This window comes from Oncorhynchus mykiss, chromosome 19 (assembly GCF_013265735.2).
Source record: "Oncorhynchus mykiss isolate Arlee chromosome 19, USDA_OmykA_1.1, whole genome shotgun sequence".
Lineage (NCBI taxonomy): Eukaryota > Metazoa > Chordata > Actinopteri > Salmoniformes > Salmonidae > Oncorhynchus > Oncorhynchus mykiss.
Genome location: NC_048583.1, coordinates 15288423 through 15307148, shown reverse-complemented (window position 1 = coordinate 15307148; position 18726 = coordinate 15288423). Strand labels below are relative to the sequence as shown.

The 18726-nt window shown below is 42.0% G+C and overlaps 1 protein-coding gene across 2 annotated transcripts in view; it reads left to right on the top strand.

Moving 5' to 3' along the window:
• The window catches only part of LOC110498509 (zinc finger and SCAN domain-containing protein 21), a 21418-nt gene extending 2692 nt beyond the window's left edge, over positions 1 to 18726 (top strand). The window contains exons 3-6 of one of the 2 annotated variants that reach the window (XM_021575169.2): positions 392 to 559; positions 16498 to 16662; positions 17038 to 17149; positions 17374 to 18726. In XM_021575169.2, coding sequence (XP_021430844.2) covers positions 392 to 559; positions 16498 to 16662; positions 17038 to 17149; positions 17374 to 18335 — 1407 coding nt within the window. In that variant the 3' untranslated portion in view covers positions 18336 to 18726. Of the gene's footprint in view, positions 1 to 391; positions 1760 to 3385; positions 4445 to 16497; positions 16663 to 17037; positions 17150 to 17373 lie in introns of those variants that run through there. The other variant, XR_005037581.1, reaches the window with a different exon arrangement.

Genomic DNA, 18726 nt, shown 5'->3' with positions numbered 1-18726 from the left:
ATTAACTTTTAACAAGGAACACATGTTAATTGAAATGTATTCTAGGTGACTACCTCATGAAGCTGGTTGAGAGAATGCCAAGCTTGTGCAAAGCTGTCATCAAGGCTACTTTGAAGACTCTCAAATATAAAATATATTTTAATTTAACACTTTTTGGTTACTACATGATTCCATATGTGTTATTTCATAGTTTTGGTGTCTTCACTATTATTCTACAATGTATAAAATAGTAAAAATAAAGAAAAACCCTTGAATGAGTAGGCGTGTCCAAACTTTTGACTGGTACTGTACATCTGTATTTATCTGCAATAGGGGAGCTTGTGAGACTTCCCTACAACATTGTTATCCAATTCCACTCATGTACCAGTAACCTCCACTCTTTTTGTGTCAGTCTGCAGATACAGAGGTTTCAGGTCCTGGGGTCAAGCAAGAGAGAACTGAAAGAACTGACACAAGACACAGAAGAGACATCCAGACTGGATTGACTGGAGCGCCCCCTGTATCCAGGGAGGACCCTGCCGCCTCGCCCCAGCCCAGGACACGACACAGCATCACGGAGGTCAGTGGAACGCCGAACAACGTCCTCAAGTCAGAGACAGACACCAAGACTTTAACTGTAACACACAGGCTCTTACCCACAGAATCTGACCACAGATCAGACTCCGAGACGCTGGGGCCACTGGGCTGTCCTCCTGCTTCCAGCTCAGAGTACTTACCGGTATTTCACCAGAGCCAGAGAACGGTTCTTTCCTGTGGAGATGGTGACGCTTTAGACACTGGTGTTGATGACCTGTCTTGTTCTTACGCTACAGAGATGGACCCTGGCAACATATCCTTGAGTTTAGAGACACAGACTCATCTGTTTAGAGGGGACTGTAACCAGTACAGTAGTAGTGTATACTCTGAAGGGTGCCTAGATAAGAAACGGGAGGTTGTAGTGGTAGACGAGGTAAAAGTGGAGGGCGACGCTCTTCCCACATGGAATGCAGATAGTCACCTAGGAGACGGACACTCACAGGGCAGAGATTTCTTAGATTACAGAGAAAGCTTAGACACAAATATAAATGTTGTCACCCACTCCCCTTTACACGCATTCAGGGATCGTGACCCAGTGTCCATGTCGATGGCACCTTCCGATTCACACGGCTGCGTCGTTTTCGATCAGGTGTTGAACTCAAATGACCAAAGGGCCATGGCTCGTGGAGGGGGAGCAATATCAGGCAATAGTAAAGAGAAACGGTTCCTCTGCATGTTCTGTAACAAAGGCTTCCGCTGCCCCCAGAAGGTGGCGATCCACCAGAGGGTCCACACAGGGGAGAAACCCTTCAGCTGTACCCAGTGTCATATGTGCTTTTCCCAGGCTTGTCACCTGAAGAGGCACCAGAGGGTCCACACAGGGGAGAAACCCTACAGCTGCCCCCATTGTGAAAAGAGGTTCTCCCGCCAGGACCAGCTGAGGATGCACCTGAAGGTCCACACTGGAGAGAGGCCATTTGCCTGTACGCACTGCAAGAAAAGGTTCTCAGAGAAGAGCAACCTCAGCATACACCAGCAGAAACACCATTCCACTATGTAACATAGAAAATAACCATTCCACTCTATAGCGTCTGGCGTTTAGATCAAACCCAGCATTAAAAACATAGATTCATTTTCAGTGTTATCAGCAGAAAAGATCCACAGATGCATTTAGAATAATGATAGAAACAGATTTCAGTGTTGAATATTTGTGGGTAAAATATTGCATCTAGATATTGTGTGATATACAGTGCCTTGCGAAAGTATTCGGCCCCCTTGAACTTTGCGACCTTTTGCCACATTTCAGGCTTCAAACATAAAGATATAAAACTGTATTTTTTTGTGAAGAATCAACAACAAGTGGGACACAATCATGAAGTGGAACGACATTTATTGGATATTTCAAACTTTTTTAACAAATCAAAAACTGAAAAATTGGGCGTGCAAAATTATTCAGCCCCTTTACTTTCAGTGCAGCAAACTCTTTCCAGAAGTTCAGTGAGGATCTCTGAATTATCCAATGTTGACCTAAATGACTAATGATGATAAATACAATCCACCTGTGTGTAATCAAGTCTCCGTATAAATGCACCTGCACTGTGATAGTCTCAGAGGTCCGTTAAAAGCGCAGAGAGCATCATGAAGAACAAGGAACACACCAGGCAGGTCCGAGATACTGTTGTGAAAAAGTTTAAAGCCGGATTTGGATACAAAAAGATTTCCCAAGCTTTAAACATCCCAAGGAGCACTGTGCAAGCGATAATATTGAAATGGAAGGAGTATCAGACCACTGCAAATCTACCAAGACCTGGCCGTCCCTCTAAACTTTCAGCTCATACAAGGAGAAGACTGATCAGAGATGCAGCCAAGAGGCCCATGATCACTCTGGATGAACTGCAGAGATCTACAGCTGAGGTGGGAGACTCTGTCCATAGGACAACAATCAGTCGTATATTCCACAAATCTGGCCTTTATGGAAGAGTGGCAAGAAGAAGGCCATTTCTTAAAGATATCCATAAAAAGTGTTGTTTAAAGTTTGCCACAAGCCATCTGGGAGACACACCAAACATGTGGAAGAAGGTGCTCTGGTCAGATGAAACCAAAATTGAACTTTTTGGCAACAATGCAAAACGTTATGTTTGGCGTAAAAGCAACACAGCTGAACACACCATCCCCACTGTCAAACATGGTGGTGGCAGCATCATGGTTTGGGCCTGCTTTTCTTCAGCAGGGACAGGGAAGATGGTTAAAATTGATGGGAAGATGGATGGAGCCAAATACAGGACCATTCTGGAAGAAAACCTGATGGAGTCTGCAAAAGACCTGAGACTGGGACGGAGATTTGTCTTCCAACAAGACAATGATCCAAAACATAAAGCAAAATCTACAATGGAATGGTTCAAAAATAAACATATCCAGGTGTTAGAATGGCCAAGTCAAAGTCCAGACCTGAATCCAATCGAGAATCTGTGGAAAGAACTGAAAACTGCTGTTCACAAATGCTCTCCATCCAACCTCACTGAGCTCGAGCTGTTTTGCAAGGAGGAATGGGAAAAAATTTCAGTCTCTCGATGTGCAAAACTGATAGAGACATACCCCAAGCGACTTACAGCTGTAATCGCAGCAAAAGGTGGCGCTACAAAGTATTAACTTAAGGGGGCTGAATAATTTTGCACGCCCAATTTTTCAGTTTTTGATTTGTTAAAAAAGTTTGAAATATCCAATAAATGTCGTTCCACTTCATGATTGTGTCACACTTGTTGTTGATTCTTCACAAAAAAAATACAGTTTTATATCTTTATGTTTGAAGCCTGAAATGTGGCAAAAGGTTGCAAAGTTCAAGGGGGCCGAATACTTTCGCAAGGCACTGTATATAAGCCTAAAAATAAGTGCTTTAGGTGTTCCGGAAGACTGTTCTAAAAAATGGACCTCTGTAGGAGATAAAAAAATGGCCTAGTTTGGGCCAGTTCTTGTGGAGTAGTGGTGGACCTGAGTATTAAATGTGAATAGTGATTGAAAAGAAACAGGGAGTACGTATTTTTTTTCGTTGAAAAGAAACGGGGAGTACATTTTTTTAAAATTGAAATGCATACAGATTTTAAGTTGATTGATGTCATGAATATTAAGAACTTGAAAGCAATGGAAAGGTGGAGAGAAACTGGCACGACGGTCTGAAATGAGTTGCAGGCATCACAAAATATTTTCGGAGACTTAATATGTTAAGGTTACTTTTGTAAGTATTGGCCTAGACCAGGGCTATTCAACTCTTACCCTACGAGGTCCAGAGCCTGCTGATTTTCTGTTCTACCTGATAATTAATTGCACCCACCTGTTGTTCCAGGTCTAAATCTGTACGTGAGTAGAGGGGAACAATGGAGAAAGAAATACAGCACAACTGGCTCCAGAGTTGAGTTTGAGGGGCCTAGACTATATTGCAACATAAGGATGCATTAAGGTGTATTACAGATTTAATATTATTTTACTTGAGATGAGATGTTGAATTCATCTGATGACACCAATATCTCTCGCAATTTTATTGCAGACAAATGAAGTGGGATTTGCCCAGTTTATTTTTTTGTCAATAAAAACACCTAGGAATTTGTTAGTTTTAACACTGGGTAGTAAAGGAAATTTATAATTTTTTTATTCAACTGTTGGACCGAGGACAGACACTGGTTACAATATGCAATTTGATTATATTCCAATCGTCTAAATTCTGTAGGCTACCCGTAAAAGGCGCTGCATGGTCAATCCGCATTGGCCGTGTAGCATTTATGGTGATACGGCCTCTGCAGAAGTCAGGGAATTCATACTTTTTGTGCTTCGCGGAGCAGAGCTGTTATGAAGGAACTTGTCAAGGAAGTGAGTTTGTGTTTATACAGGACCTTCCGCCGCCCACCTACCATCAGCCAATCATGTCAATGCGGAGATATACGGAGCCCTCTGCATTGTTACAAAATTTGGGAGGCGCAAGGCGATGCGGTACAGAGCTCAATTTGGCCTCTGCATGCTTCCGTAGGCGCCGCAATTGCGTCACACCTTCCATACGGAGCCTCCGACCACATTTTCAGATCGAGCATAAATAGGCTTTTAGCCTATCCATTGTCATATTATGAAAGGTGTGAAAACAGATAATAGGCTGCATTTTGTGTCCCTGGCTGAGTTGATGAGCTGATTTGGGCAATCAGTTGATTGACATGTAGAACCTACTGTAGAATGATACATTTTCCTCCAGTGTGGAGGCTCGCCTACGTTTTATAGCTAGGCTGTGTATAATTTGTCAATTTAGTTATTGTCTTTGGTGTGGATTGAAAGTGTGTATTGTGTGGACTTAATAGTTCATTTTGTAAAGCTGTCAAGATGTTTGAGCCTATCCCAAGATGATTTTGATGAGCTGAGACACTTTTCTCTGGATAGTCAATTATCAGACTATTTGTTTTACTTCTTGAAAACATTGAAATAAATGCAATTCACTTGTGGGCCTAATGTAGGCTCAGGCTTGCCACTAGATCACCCAGCACTGGGCGAGAACTCATGAGGCTCGGAGCCAAAGCACACTGCTTAGACCTCTGCGCTACTGCAGGTCACAATGCTGTAGCAAGCTGTAAGAATGCTATGAATACCAGTGGCAGTCAATGTCGTTTAAGATGAGGGAGGTCAATTATATTTTTTTACGAGCATGGCCTTATTTATATTACAGCATATTGGATGACTGTCATTCATATTCCATTCACCCAGTTCAATGTAACATCGATAGGTTTAGGCTACAACGTGTTACTCTATACCCATCATGAGGTTGCTACAACCTAGCCTATGAATGAAAGTTTACAACGTAGGTGCACACAGATCGAGAGAAAGATTTGAGGTGACAGACAGTGACACCGTCGTAGAAACTTTTACACAGGGAGACTCAAAGTCAATCTTAAATTAATCATTGTTTATTTTCATGCATGTGACAGACCAATACCTCATGAGACTTCTTCTCTCTAAACTGAAACCTTGAAACTGAGAGATCCCTTTCTCTAAACAAGGTTCTGGGGGTACTGCCAAATTCAGATACTGATAGTGAGGATTCGTTCAACCAGTCACTTGCTTGAACCAAGAAATTGGTTATTAGAAAAGCACACACTTAAAATGTCTATCACATTATCACTTGTGGGACAATAATCGTTACATTTTAAGATAAGCATTAGATTTTAGCTTCTATATCATATTTATAATAAAGTAAGGGAAATCAACACATTAAACCAGACACGTCATCATTTCAAACCCATCTTTCTGGGTTGTACTTTTAAAACCATTGCAGTAGAATGTTTTAACTTAACCTTTGCTTCATACAGTTGAAGTCGGAAGTTTATTTACACTTAGGTTGGAGTCATTAAAACTTCACACATTTCTTGTTAGCAAACTATAGTTTTGGCAAGTCGGTTAGGACATCTACTTTGTGCATGACACAAGTAATTTTTCCAACAATTGTTTACAGACGGATTATTTCACTTTTAATTCACTGTATCATAATTCCAGTGGGTCAGATATTTACATACACTAAGTTGACTGTGCCTTTAAACGGCGTGTAACATTTCAGAAAATGATGTCATGCTTTAGAAGCGTCTAATAGACTAATTGACATAATTTGAGTCAATTGGAGGTGTACCTGTGGATGTATTTCAAGGCCTACCTTCAAACTCAGTGCCTATTTGTTTGACATCATGGGAAAATCAAAATAAATCAGCCAAGACCTCGAAAATAAATTGTAAACCTCCACAATTCTGGTTCATCCTTGGGAGCAATTTCTAAACGCCTGAAGGTACCACGTTCATCTGTACAAGCAATAGTACGCAAGTATAAACGCCATGGGACCACGCAGCCGTCATACCGCTCAGGAAGGAGACGCGTTCTGTCTCCTAGAGATGAATGTAATTTGGTGCGAAAAGTGCTAATCAATCCCAGAACAGCAGCAAAGGACCATGTGAAGATGCTGGAGGAAACAGGTACAAAAGTATCTATATCCACAGTAAAACAAGTCCTATATCGACATAGCCTGAATGGCCACTCAGCAAGGAAGAAGCCACTGCTCCAAAACCACCATAAAAAAGCCAGACTACGGTTTGCAACTGAACATAGGGACAAAGATCGTACTTTTTGTAGAAATGTCCTTTGGTCTGATAAAACAAAAATAGAACTGTTTGGCCATAATGACCATCAATATGTTTGGAGGAAAAAGGGGGATGCTTGCAAGCTGAAGAACACCATCCCAACCGTGAAGCACGGGGGTAGCAGCATCATGTTGTGGGGGTGCTTTGCTGCAGGAGGGACTTGCGCACTTCACAAAATAGATGGCATTATGAGGAAGGAATATTATGTGGATATATTGAAGCAACATCTCAAGACATCAGTCAGGAAGTTAAAGCTGGGTCACAAATGGATCTTCCAAATGGACAATGACCCCAAGTATACTTCCAAAGTTGTGGCAAAATGGCTTAAGGACAACAAAGTCAAGGTATTGGAGTGGCCCTCACAAAGCCCTGACTTCAATCCTATAGAAAATGTGTGGGCAGAACTGAAAAAGTGTGTGTGAGCAAGGAGGCCGACAAACCTGACTCAGTTACACCAGCTCTGTCAGGAGGAATGGGCCACAATTCACCCAACGTATTGTGGAAGGCTACCCAAAACGTTTGACCCAAGTTAAGCAATTTAAAGGCAATGCTACCAAATACGAATTGAGTGTCAAATGTCAAAGAAAATAACTCAGTTTTACTTTTTTCCCCCCAAATTGGTTTATACTCCCTTATCTTGGCGATCTCACTACAGAGTTACAGGGTCAGAGAGTTGAGGGCTAATCCTTAGGCAGAAATCCCGACCATCCAGCAGACCCAATCTGGTGAAATCTGTTATTGAAGCAAGACAAAAAACAAAGAAAACAAAAACAACAGCAATATACATATCACTTGATGTGGGGAAAACTTCAATCCATTTGAGTAACTGTCAACCATTACCAACACATTTTTTCCTTTTACAAGCAGGCATGTGAAGAAAATCTATTTGCATATTTACCAAAGGGCCACAGGGGACTGGTAATTCCCCCTTTGGACACGACTCACATCGTGATTCATGCGCCCAAAAAAACCAACACTGCCTTTTCCCTTTGACTCCATCTTAACTTAATTAAAAATAGACTAGAGAAAGATGTCCCTCATTCAGGGGCAGCACACTCTCTCTCCTTCTCGTGTTCTGAATCATACACAGGACTGTTGATGATAAATTATAAAACTTCCTCTTAATTATTATTGTTTCCATAGTACATTTAAATGTCACCCAATGTCTCCAGTCTTTCTAGTGAGGGTGATCAGGCTTCACCAGAAAGTTAGGTCAGAGGTCATTCAACCCCATTAAGTGAGTGTTTGTTTCCCCTGTACCTCAGACATTATTTAAAGATAAAGATATTTCAAACATTCTGTGTACCAGGTTTAGTTTTTCAGTACATTTCATATCAAGATAATTTAAGTGTGCAACCAGAACTCTGAAAAGTTTAACTTCCAAAATGTTTTATTTGTGTACCCTTTAAGTTGCATAATTTCTAACCTGTGAAAAACCACTAAAACAAAAATAAAAAGACCCCACACAATAAATCAGAGTACAAACCACTAACAAATATTCATTAACAAGTGGGTTGTGTGGGTGCTGGCTTGTGTGTGGTAAAACTTGTAGGGTAAAAACAAACAAAATGGCCAGGCCTTAGCTAGCAGTCAAGCTGAATAGGCCTCTTCTAAAGTTAAAAATCTCAGAGCCTGTCTCTTGTAACCATTGTCATTTTGACCTGTTGCGTTGACATACAGTTCTGTACAAACTGTCCCTAGGACATAAAATAGTCAAAATAAGGAACCTGTTGTTTAACAAATTTACTAGGACCTTCAAAAAGTTGGTGCTGACTTATCAGCTCAATATTCGTGACTAAAAACATTTACTTGGATCTACTTCAATTCTGGGCACAGTTCCACGTAATGGAAACAGGCTGTTTTAAAGGATATTAGCTTCTTACTTAAATCACTGGTGCTACCCAAACTATAGAATAATAATTGGAAATTGTCATAAACGTGTCATTTCAATTATTCCCAGATTTTCCCACTGTGTCCCTTACAGACAGGTTTATTTTCAGTGAGTACTGGCGGCTAGCTGTTCCACAGGAAGCTTATCTCTAACCCAAACACTAGATATCGGCCTCCCTCTGCAAACACTAGATATCGGCCTCCCTCTGTTCATAATGTGACCTTGTATTGAAACATTTACTTCTTCAAATTACTAAGATATTGCATTATTAGAGTGCTATCTGAAAGCCACTTACCATTCACTTTGTTCCTTCACACTTATTAAATGTCTATTTAAAGATTCATATGTAATGCTTTGGCGGGATCAATATGTATTAACTGGGCTGGCACTGTCTCATGCTCTGTCCATATTAACCTATTTGGGCTAGGGGGCAGCATTTTCAGGTTTAGATGAAAAGCATGCCCAGAGTAAACTGCCTACTACAGTCCCAGTTGCTAATATATGCATATTATTAGTAGATTTTGATAGAAAACACTCGGAAGTTTCTAAAACTGTTTGAATGATGTATGTGAGTATAACATAACTCATATGACAGTCAAAAACCTGAGAAAAATCCAACCAGGAAGTGGGAAATCTGAGGTTTGTAGTTTTTCAACTCTTGGCCTATCGAATATACAGTGTCTATGGGGTCATTTTGCACTTCATAAGGCTTCCACTAGATGTCAACAGTCTTTAGAACCTTGTTTGAGGCTTCTACTGTGAAAGAGCGGGGAATGAGAGGGGATTGAGCCAGGTGTCTGGCAGAGTGCCATGGGCTCGTGATTCGCGTTCATGTTCACCTCGCGTTCCATTGCTTTTCTACAGACAAAGGAATTTTCCGGTTGGAACATTATTGAAGATTTATGTTAAAAACATCCTAAAGATTGATTTTATACTTCGTTTGACATGTTTCCACAAACTGTAATATGACTTTTTGTCTGAACTTTTTCCTGGACCTGCCTGCATGTCGTGAGTTTAGATTGTGTACTGAACGCGCGAACCAAAAGGAGTTATTTGGACATAAATTATGGACTTTATGGAACAAATCAAACATTTATTGTGGAACTGGGATTCCTGGGAATGCATTCTGATGAAGATCATCAAAGGTAAGTGAATATTTATTATGCTAATTCTGACTTCTGTTGACTCCAACATGGCAGATATCTTTTTGGGTTGTGTTGGTCTCTGAGCGCCGTGCTCAGATTATTGCATGGTTTGCTTTTTCCGTAATTTTTTTGTAATCTGACAGCGGTTGCATTAAAGAGAAGTACACTGCTCAAAAAAATAAAGGGAACACTAAAATAACACATCCTAGATCTGAATTAATGAAATATTCTTATTAAATATTTTTTTCTTTACATAGTTGAATGTGCTGACAACAAAATCACACAAAAATTATCAATGGAAATCAAATTTATCAACCCACGGAGGTCTGGATTTGGAGTGACACTCAAAATTAAAGTGGAAAACCCCACTACAGGCTGATCCAACTTTGATGTAATGTCCTTAAAACAAGTCAAAATGAGGCTCAGTAGTGTGTGTGTGGCATCCACGTGCCTGTATGACCTCCCTACAATGCCTGGGCATGCTCCTGATGAGGTGGCGGATGGTCTCCTGAGGGATCTCCTCGAGACATGATGTGCTCAATTGGATTCAGGTCTGGGGAACAGGCGGGCCAGTCCATAGCATCAATGCCTTCCTCTTGCAGGAACTGCTGACACACTCCAGCCACATGAGGTCTAGCATTGTCTTGCATTAGGAAGAACCCAGGGTCAACCGCACCAGCATATGGTCTCACAAGGGATCTGAGGATCTCATCCCGGTACCTAATGGCAGTCAGGCTACCTCTGGCGAGCACATGGAGGGCTGTGCGGCCCCCCAAAGAAATGCCACCCCACACCATGACTGACCCACCGCCAAACCGGTCATGCTGGAAGATGTTGCAGGCAGCAGAACGTTCTCCACAGCGTCTCCAGACTCTGTCACATGTGCTCAGTGTAAACCTGCTTTGCGAATTTGCCACTCTTGGTGTTCTCTGGCAAATGCCAAACGTCCTGCACGGTGTTGGGCTGTAAGCACAACCCCACCTGTGGACGTCGGGCCCTCATACCACCCTCATGGAGTCTGTTTCTGACCGTTTGAGCAGACACAAACACATTTTTGGCCTGCTGGAGGTCATTTTGCAGGGCTCTGGCAGTGCTCCTCCTGCTCCTCCTTGCACAAAGGCGGAGGTAGCGGTCCTGTTGCTGGGTTGTTGCCCCCCTACGGCCTCCTCCACGTCTCCTGATGTACTGGCCTGTCTCCTGGTAGCGCCTCCATGCTGACAGACAAAGCAAACCTTCTTGCCACAGCTCGCATTGACGTTCCATCCTGGATGAGCTGCACTACCTGAGCCCCTTGTGTGGGTTGTAGACTCCGTTTCATGCTACCACTAGAGTGAAAGTTGTACAAGTTGTATATATATTTTTTTCTATTGTTACTTCGTCAGATCTCTGGTAACCCATTATACATTTGTGTTACATCACAAATTCCTCCTCTACACCAGTGTTCTATTCATACAAGGGTTTGCATATTCCCTCTAGTGTTCTATTTAAAAGCATATTCGGGAATAATACTCTATCTCCATACAGAACCCCTATATAAAGTTATAAATCTTTAGTTTTTCATGTCCACACCACAGCAGCCCGAGAGGTACGCATATCTTTCATATCGAGGAAATCAGTGTCCGGGGGCTGTTACCCTCTCAAATATTTTATTGGCATCTCCTGTCAGTGTTCACTAACTGTAGATCGATGGGCAGTGGTGGACCGAACCCCTAGATAACGTTATAGATCTGAAAATTCAGCTCACACAAAACTGGTTGGGGTATTCATTATTTTCCTTATATAACTATACTTAGGTATTCACATTCACAACACGTGCATCTTCATCGATTATAAATTCCTACAATAAGACCTTGTGCTATTATCAGTGGTTCTCAGACCACTTAGACTTTTCTATTGTTACATCCTATGCACCATATGTATCTTCAATGGTTCTCTTGCCACTACTTCCTATACACTTGTAGTCCCAGACTACGATGGGCGGTGGTGGATGGAAGCCCTAGATTGAACAACTCTAACACAGAACTGGAAAACTCGGCTCACATTCACTCCAAAGTCACACTGGAGCTAGTCCCCAGACTCAGTACGTTATAGCTACATTTCAATCTCTTATTATCCAATTTTCTATCAGCTTATTATCCACATTTCAATCAGCTTAATGTCATATTTTACAATCACACAACTTTCACATCCACATTCACTTAGTACTAGTCCCAAACACACTTAAAATCTCCATTATTACCCCATGTGCATCTTCAATGATTCTCTTGTCGTTACTTCCTATGCACCATATGTATCCTATATACAGTGCATTCGGAAAGTATTCAAACCCCTTGACTTTTTCCACATTGTTAGGTTACAGCCTTATTCTAAAATTGATTAAATAGGTTTTTCCCACATCAAGCTACACACAATACAAAACAGGTTTTTAGAAATGTTTGCTAATTTATAAAAAATACTAAACTGAAATATCACATTTACATAACTTTTCAAACCCTTGTCCCAAAGCCACTCCTGCATAGTATTGGCTTTGTGCGTAGGGTTGTTGCCCTGTTGGAAGGTGAACTTTTGCCACAGTCGGAGATCCTGAGCGCTCTGGAGCAGGGTTTCGATCTCTCTGTACTGCTCTGGTCATCTTTGCCTTGATCCTGGCTAGGGTGGCACATTTTGGGGAATATTCAGAGGTGGAAACATTCCTGTTGGGAATTAACAGAAATATATGGGAATTGACGGAAATATATGCAAATTTACATTAACACCATTTAAGTGTAGCTGTTTTTTTGCATTGGATATATTTACCATATCATATGGAGACAAACATAATCTTTTTACCTTATGATAAGTAGACATAATTGCAAATTATTAAATCCTTCCAATAGAAATAAAAACAATTTAGATACGAATTGAACTTTAAGTGAGTTGACTCTTCACATGTGATGATTTCACAGAACAACAAAAGAAAGGTAATATTTAATGATCCCCAATGATCCATCGCATCTCCCAAAAACTTTTAACATAAAATGATAGTCTAGAAACTAAAGCTTTGGTTGTCTTCCTCTCAGGCTTTCATGTCTTCTGCCTAAACCTCCTCAATGTCCACCTCCTGAACTTCAGACTCTGAGGCCTCATCTTCACTGTCACTTTCCAACCTTGTTGAGGATGGCTCGTTGTCAGGCTCAAAAAGCCTCAAATTTGCCCGGATGGCCACCAATTTTTCAATTGGTCAGCCTGTTATGTGCTTTGGTGTGTGTGTTCCCAAACAAGGACCAGTTGCGCTCTGAGGCGGCTGATGTTGGTGGGATGTGGAGGATGATGGAGGCAACAGGGAAAAGAGCCTCAGATCCACAAAGTCCCTTCCACCAGGTGGCTGATGAGATACACTACCGTTCAAAAGTTTGGGGTTACCCAGAAATGCCCTTGTTTTTGAAAGAAAAGCACATTTTTTTGTCCGTTGAAATAACATCCAATTGATCAGAAATACAGTGTAGACATTGTTAATGTTGTAAATTACTATTGTAGCTGGAAATATCTACAGCAGCCATGTGTTCCAATGGCACATTGTGTTAGCTAATCCAAGTTTATAATTTTAAAAAGCTAATTGATCATTAGAAAACCCTTTTGCAATTATGTTAGCACAGCTGAAAACTGTTGTTCTGATTTAAAGAAGCAATAAAACTGGCCTTCTTTAGACTAGTTGATTATCTGGAGCATCAGTATTTATGGGTTTGATTACAGGCTCAAAATGGCCAGAAACAAATTACTTTCTGATGAAACTCATCAGTCTATTCTTGTTCTGAGAAATGAAGGCTATTCCATGCGATAAATTGCCAAGAAACTGAAGATCTCGTACAACGCTGTGTACTACTCCCTTCACAGAACAGTGCAAAGTGTCTCTACTCCCTTCACAGAACAGTGCAAACTGGCTCTAACCAGAATAGAAAGAGTGGGAGGCCCCGGTGCTGGCCTTCTAGGCAGAGTTCCTCTGTCCAGTGTCTGTGTTCTTTTGCCCATCTTTTATTTGTATTGGCCAGTCTGAGATATGGCTTTTTCTTTGCAACTCTGCCTAGAAGGCCAGCAACACGGTGTCACCTCTTCATTGTTGACGTTGAGACTGGTGTTTTGCGGATACTTTTTAATGAAGCTGCCAGTTGAGGACTTGTCTGTTGGTATTTATTTTTAGGTGGGGGGTAGGATTCATTTAAGAGGTAGGGTTTAACTCTGAGACCATGAGAAACCAGATTCTCTGGTCTGATGAAACCAAGAGTCACATCTGGAGGAAACCTGGCACCATCCCTACGGTGAAGCATGTTGGTGGCAGCATCATGCCTTGGGGATGTTTTTCAGCAGCCGGGACTGGGAGACTATTCAGGATCGAGGGAAAGATGAACGGAGCACAGAGATCCTTGATGAAAACCTGTTCCAGACCGCTCAGGACCTCGGACTGAGGCGAAGGTTCACCTTCCAACAGGACAATGACCCTAAGCACACAGCCAAGACAACGCAGGAGTGGCTTCGGGACAAGTCTCTGAATATCCTTGAGTGGCCCAGCCAGAGCCCGGACTTGAAGCCGATCGAACATCTCTGGAGAGACCTGAAAATAACCGTGCAGGGATGCTCCCCATCTAACCTGACAGAGCTTGAGAGGATCTGCAGAGAAGAAACTCCCCAAGTATAGGTGCGCTAAGCTTGTAGCGTCATACCCAAGAAGACGCAAGGCTGTAATTGCTGCAAAAGGTGCTTCAACAAAGTACTGAGTAAAGGGTCTGAAAACTTATGTAAAACATTTGTTTATACATTTGCAAAAATGTCTAAACCTCGTTTTGCTTTGTCATTATGGGGTATTGTGTGGAGATTGAAGGGAAAAAACAATTGAATACATTTGAGAATAAAACTAACGTAACAAAATGTGGAAAAAGTCAAGGAATCTGGATACTTTCCAAATGCACTGTGTAGTGTACACACATACTAACGAACACGTCAATATAGTTTAGTCAGGTTTGTATGATGTTGACTTGACCTAATAGCTGACTCATATTTACCCACAACCTCATATTTACAGTGGGGCAAAAAAGTATTTAGTCAGCCACCAATTGTGCAAGTTCTCCCACTTAAAAATATGAGAGGCCTGCAATTTTAATCATAGGTACACTTCAACTATGACAGACAAAATGAGGGGGAGAAATCCAGAAAATCACATTGTATAGGATTTTTTATGAATTTATTTGCAAATTATGGTGGAAAATAAGTATTTAGTGCCCTACAAACAAGCAAGATTTCTGGCTCTCACAGACCTGTAACTTCTTTAAGAGTCTCCTCTGTCCTCCACTCGTTATCTGTATTAATGGCACCTGTTTGAACTTGTTATCAGTATAAAAGACACCTGTCCACAACCTCACAGTCACACTCCAAACTCCACTATGGCCAAGAACAAAGAGCTGTCAAAGGACACCAGAAACAAAATTGTAGACCTGCACCAGGCTGGGAAGACTGAATCTGCAATAGGTAAGCAACTTGGTTTGAAGAAATCAACTGTGGGAGCAATTATTAGGAAATTGAAGACCTACAAGAACATTGATAATCTCCCTCGATCTGGGGCTCCACGCAAGATCTCACCCCGTGGGGTCAAAATGATCACAAGAACGGTGAGCAAAAATCCCAGAACCACACGGGTGAACCTAGTGAATGACCTGCAGAGAGCTGGGACCAAAGTAACAAAGCCTACCATCAGTAACACATCCTGCAGTGCCAGACGTGTCCCCCTGCTTAAGCCAGTACATGTCCAGGCCCGTCTGAAGTTTGCTAGAGAGCATTTGGATGATTCAGAAGAAGATTGGGAGAATGTCGTATGATCAGATGAAACCAAAATATAACTTTTTTGGTAAAAACTCAACACGTCGTGTTTGGAGGACAAAGAATGCTGAGTTGCATCCAAAGAACACCATACCTACTGTGAAGCATGAGGGTGGAAACATCATGCTTTGGGGCTGTTTTTCTGCAAAGGGACCTGATACGTGTAAAGAATGAATGGGGCCATATATCGTGAGATTTTGAGCGAAAACCTCCTTCCATCAGCAAGGGCATTGAAGATGAAACGTGGCTGGGTCTTTCAGCATGACAATAAACCCAAACACACCGCCCAGGCAACGAAGGAGTGGCTTCCTAAGAAGCATTTCAAGGTCCTGGAGTGGCCTAGCCAGTCTCCAGATCTCAACCCCATAGAAAATCTTTGGAGGGAGTTGAAAGTCCGTGTTGCCCAGCAACAGCCCCAAAACATCACTGCTCTAGAGGAGATCTACATGGAGGAATGGGCCAAAATACCAGCAACAGTGTGTGAAAACCTTGTGAAGACTTACAGAAAATGTTTGACCTCTGTCATTGCCAACAAAGGGTATATAACAAAAGTATTGAGAAACTTTTGTTATTGACCAAATACTTATTTTCCATCATAATTTGCAAATAAATTCATTAAAAATCCTACAATGTGATTTTCTGGATTTTTTTTTCTAATTTTGTCTGTCATAGTTGAAGTGTACCTATGATGAATATTACAGGCCTCATCTTTTTAAGTGGGAGAACTTGCACAATTGGTGGCTGACTAAATACTTTTTTGCACCACTGTATGTCCATCATGATGGGTTTAACAACAATGAAGTAATTCTGTAACTACAGTATAGGACTCAAATGTCGTTGGAATGGGTAAACACTCCATGTTGAAAGTATGTTTATTATCTGTGTGTGTACGTACCTGAGGGGAGTGTACGTCTGTGTAATCTGAATCACCCGTCTCTCCCAGGAGGAGGAGGGTCCAGAGGTGCTGCTGGTGAAGGAGGAGGGGTATGATGAGGGTCTATGGAACCCAGAGGGGACCATGGTCATGGAGGACAACAAGACTACACCTCCTCTTGAACCCACAGAGGAACCAGCTGAGCAGCACAGGACCACACACAGTCTCACTGAGGTGAGCCCACTGTGAACTACTGTCTGAATGGTATTAGTTTGGGCCGTATTCCACTAAGCCTCTCAGAGTAGGAGTGCTGAAGTAGGATCAGTTTTGTAATTTTAGATCACAAGACTATGTAGACAAGTGCGGGACCTGATCCTCGATCACCACTTCTACTCTGAGACTCAGGTCTTGATATATTGTCTGGTAGTGTGAGACCATGCCTTTGAATTATCAAACCATTCATTAAAGAAGGTCAAGTAATCAAATCAACTAACACGTTTGCATAGTACTCACAGCAATCCCTCAATGCCCAATCAGAAGATGCTCCATAGAAGGGTGCTCATTTCAGATTTCTTGATCCAACATCCTCTCACTCTGTATATCTTACAGTCAGTAGACATGGAGGATGGGAAGCCTGATCTGCTGATTGTCAAAGAAGAGACAATCGAAGACGAACCAGAGAGTATTGATCTGCTGAGTGGACTAAAGCTGGGGGAGGAAGGTAAGTGAGAAATAATAGTCTACATACAGTAATAGATCTTCAATGGAAATAGTGATGCACCTGGCTATTATTTTTCCTTCATTTTCTTCATTCATATAATGAAATTTGTTTACATACAAAAAAACACAATGTATGAAAATGCTCAGGTAATTGACAATAAAAATCCATATGTAGAATGTTCTCTGCCATGTTTGTGAAGTCTATTTTGTAACCTCTTCCAGCAGGTGGTTGGCTGGAGGCTAACAGAGGAGACTGGGCAACCATCTTGGATTCCCAGACCCAGACCGGTGCAGCCAAAGGCCAAAGAGACAACATCACTGATCAGGCCAGGACCAGAGGCGATATAATGGAGGTCAGTGGATGGGACAGCATCCTCAACTCTCAGCGGGGGAACGTTAACCACAACCAGAAACTGACAGTCGAACACAAAACAACAACCAAACTTAGTCTCCATGACAACAGACTGGCTGAGACCAGGGCGAGGCGTAGATTTGGTCTGCAGGGTCGGGGAGGTGTCCGTATGCGGTTGGAGAGAACAGACACAGACTCTGCTGGCGATGCTCCGTCCTGTTCCTATAGTGGTGATTCAGAGAGACTGATGGCACCTCAGGTTAACCCCCTAACAGGTGCTGCCTTCAGCCTGCCTTCTATAGGATCTATCAACTGGAACATGGACCCTGCGACAACACAGACACTCCCTGGCATTCATCCTCCTCACACTCTCCTAATGTTAAACCAGACCTCAGACAATGCCAGTGACTCAACACTAAATGGCTACACAAGCCCATTGACAAATGACAGTAGTAGAGACGTAATCTGTAAATCTGGCAGCGCCAAAGAGAAGCGCTTCCCATGTTCATTCTGTGGGAAAGCCTTCAGTTTTCCCAAACAGGTGGAGATCCACCAGAGGACTCACACAGGGGAGAAACCATTCAACTGTACACAGTGTTATATGCGTTTCGCCCGGGCTGGCCACCTGAAGAGCCATCAGAGGGTCCACACAGGGGAGAAACCCTTCAGCTGCTCCCAGTGTGAGAAGAGGTTCTCCCACCAGCACCAGCTGAAGAGGCACCTGAAGGTCCACACGGGAGAGAGGCCGTTTGCCTGTACGCACTGCGAGAAGAGGTTCTCAGAGAGGAGCTACCTCAGGATACACCAGCAGAAAATGCACATGGTCCATGTATAGACATGTAATGTAGTACTCGTTCGTTTGTTTGTAGTTAATTATGTTAGTTTTGGATGTAGTAGGGAACTGGATGAGGTGACCTGAGGAAAGAATGAGTATGATGAGGCAGAGTAGATGATATGGTGATCGTTGGTGTGATGGTGTCTGTAAAAATGCTTCACTGATGTAAAGTGATTGTTTGATGCTGGTGTTTTATAATGAGGAAATTATATTATCTTAATTCATGTTTACTTGACATGAAGTAGTGAAGATGCGTCTAATGTTGAACCTTTTCCAAAGTATTCTATCAAAGCGATGCTACCAGATTTATATAAAAGGTAGTGTTACCATAGTGAAGTTATTCTACTTGTGATTGCTATTTTGTTTAAATTAAATTCTAAATTGACTCTGC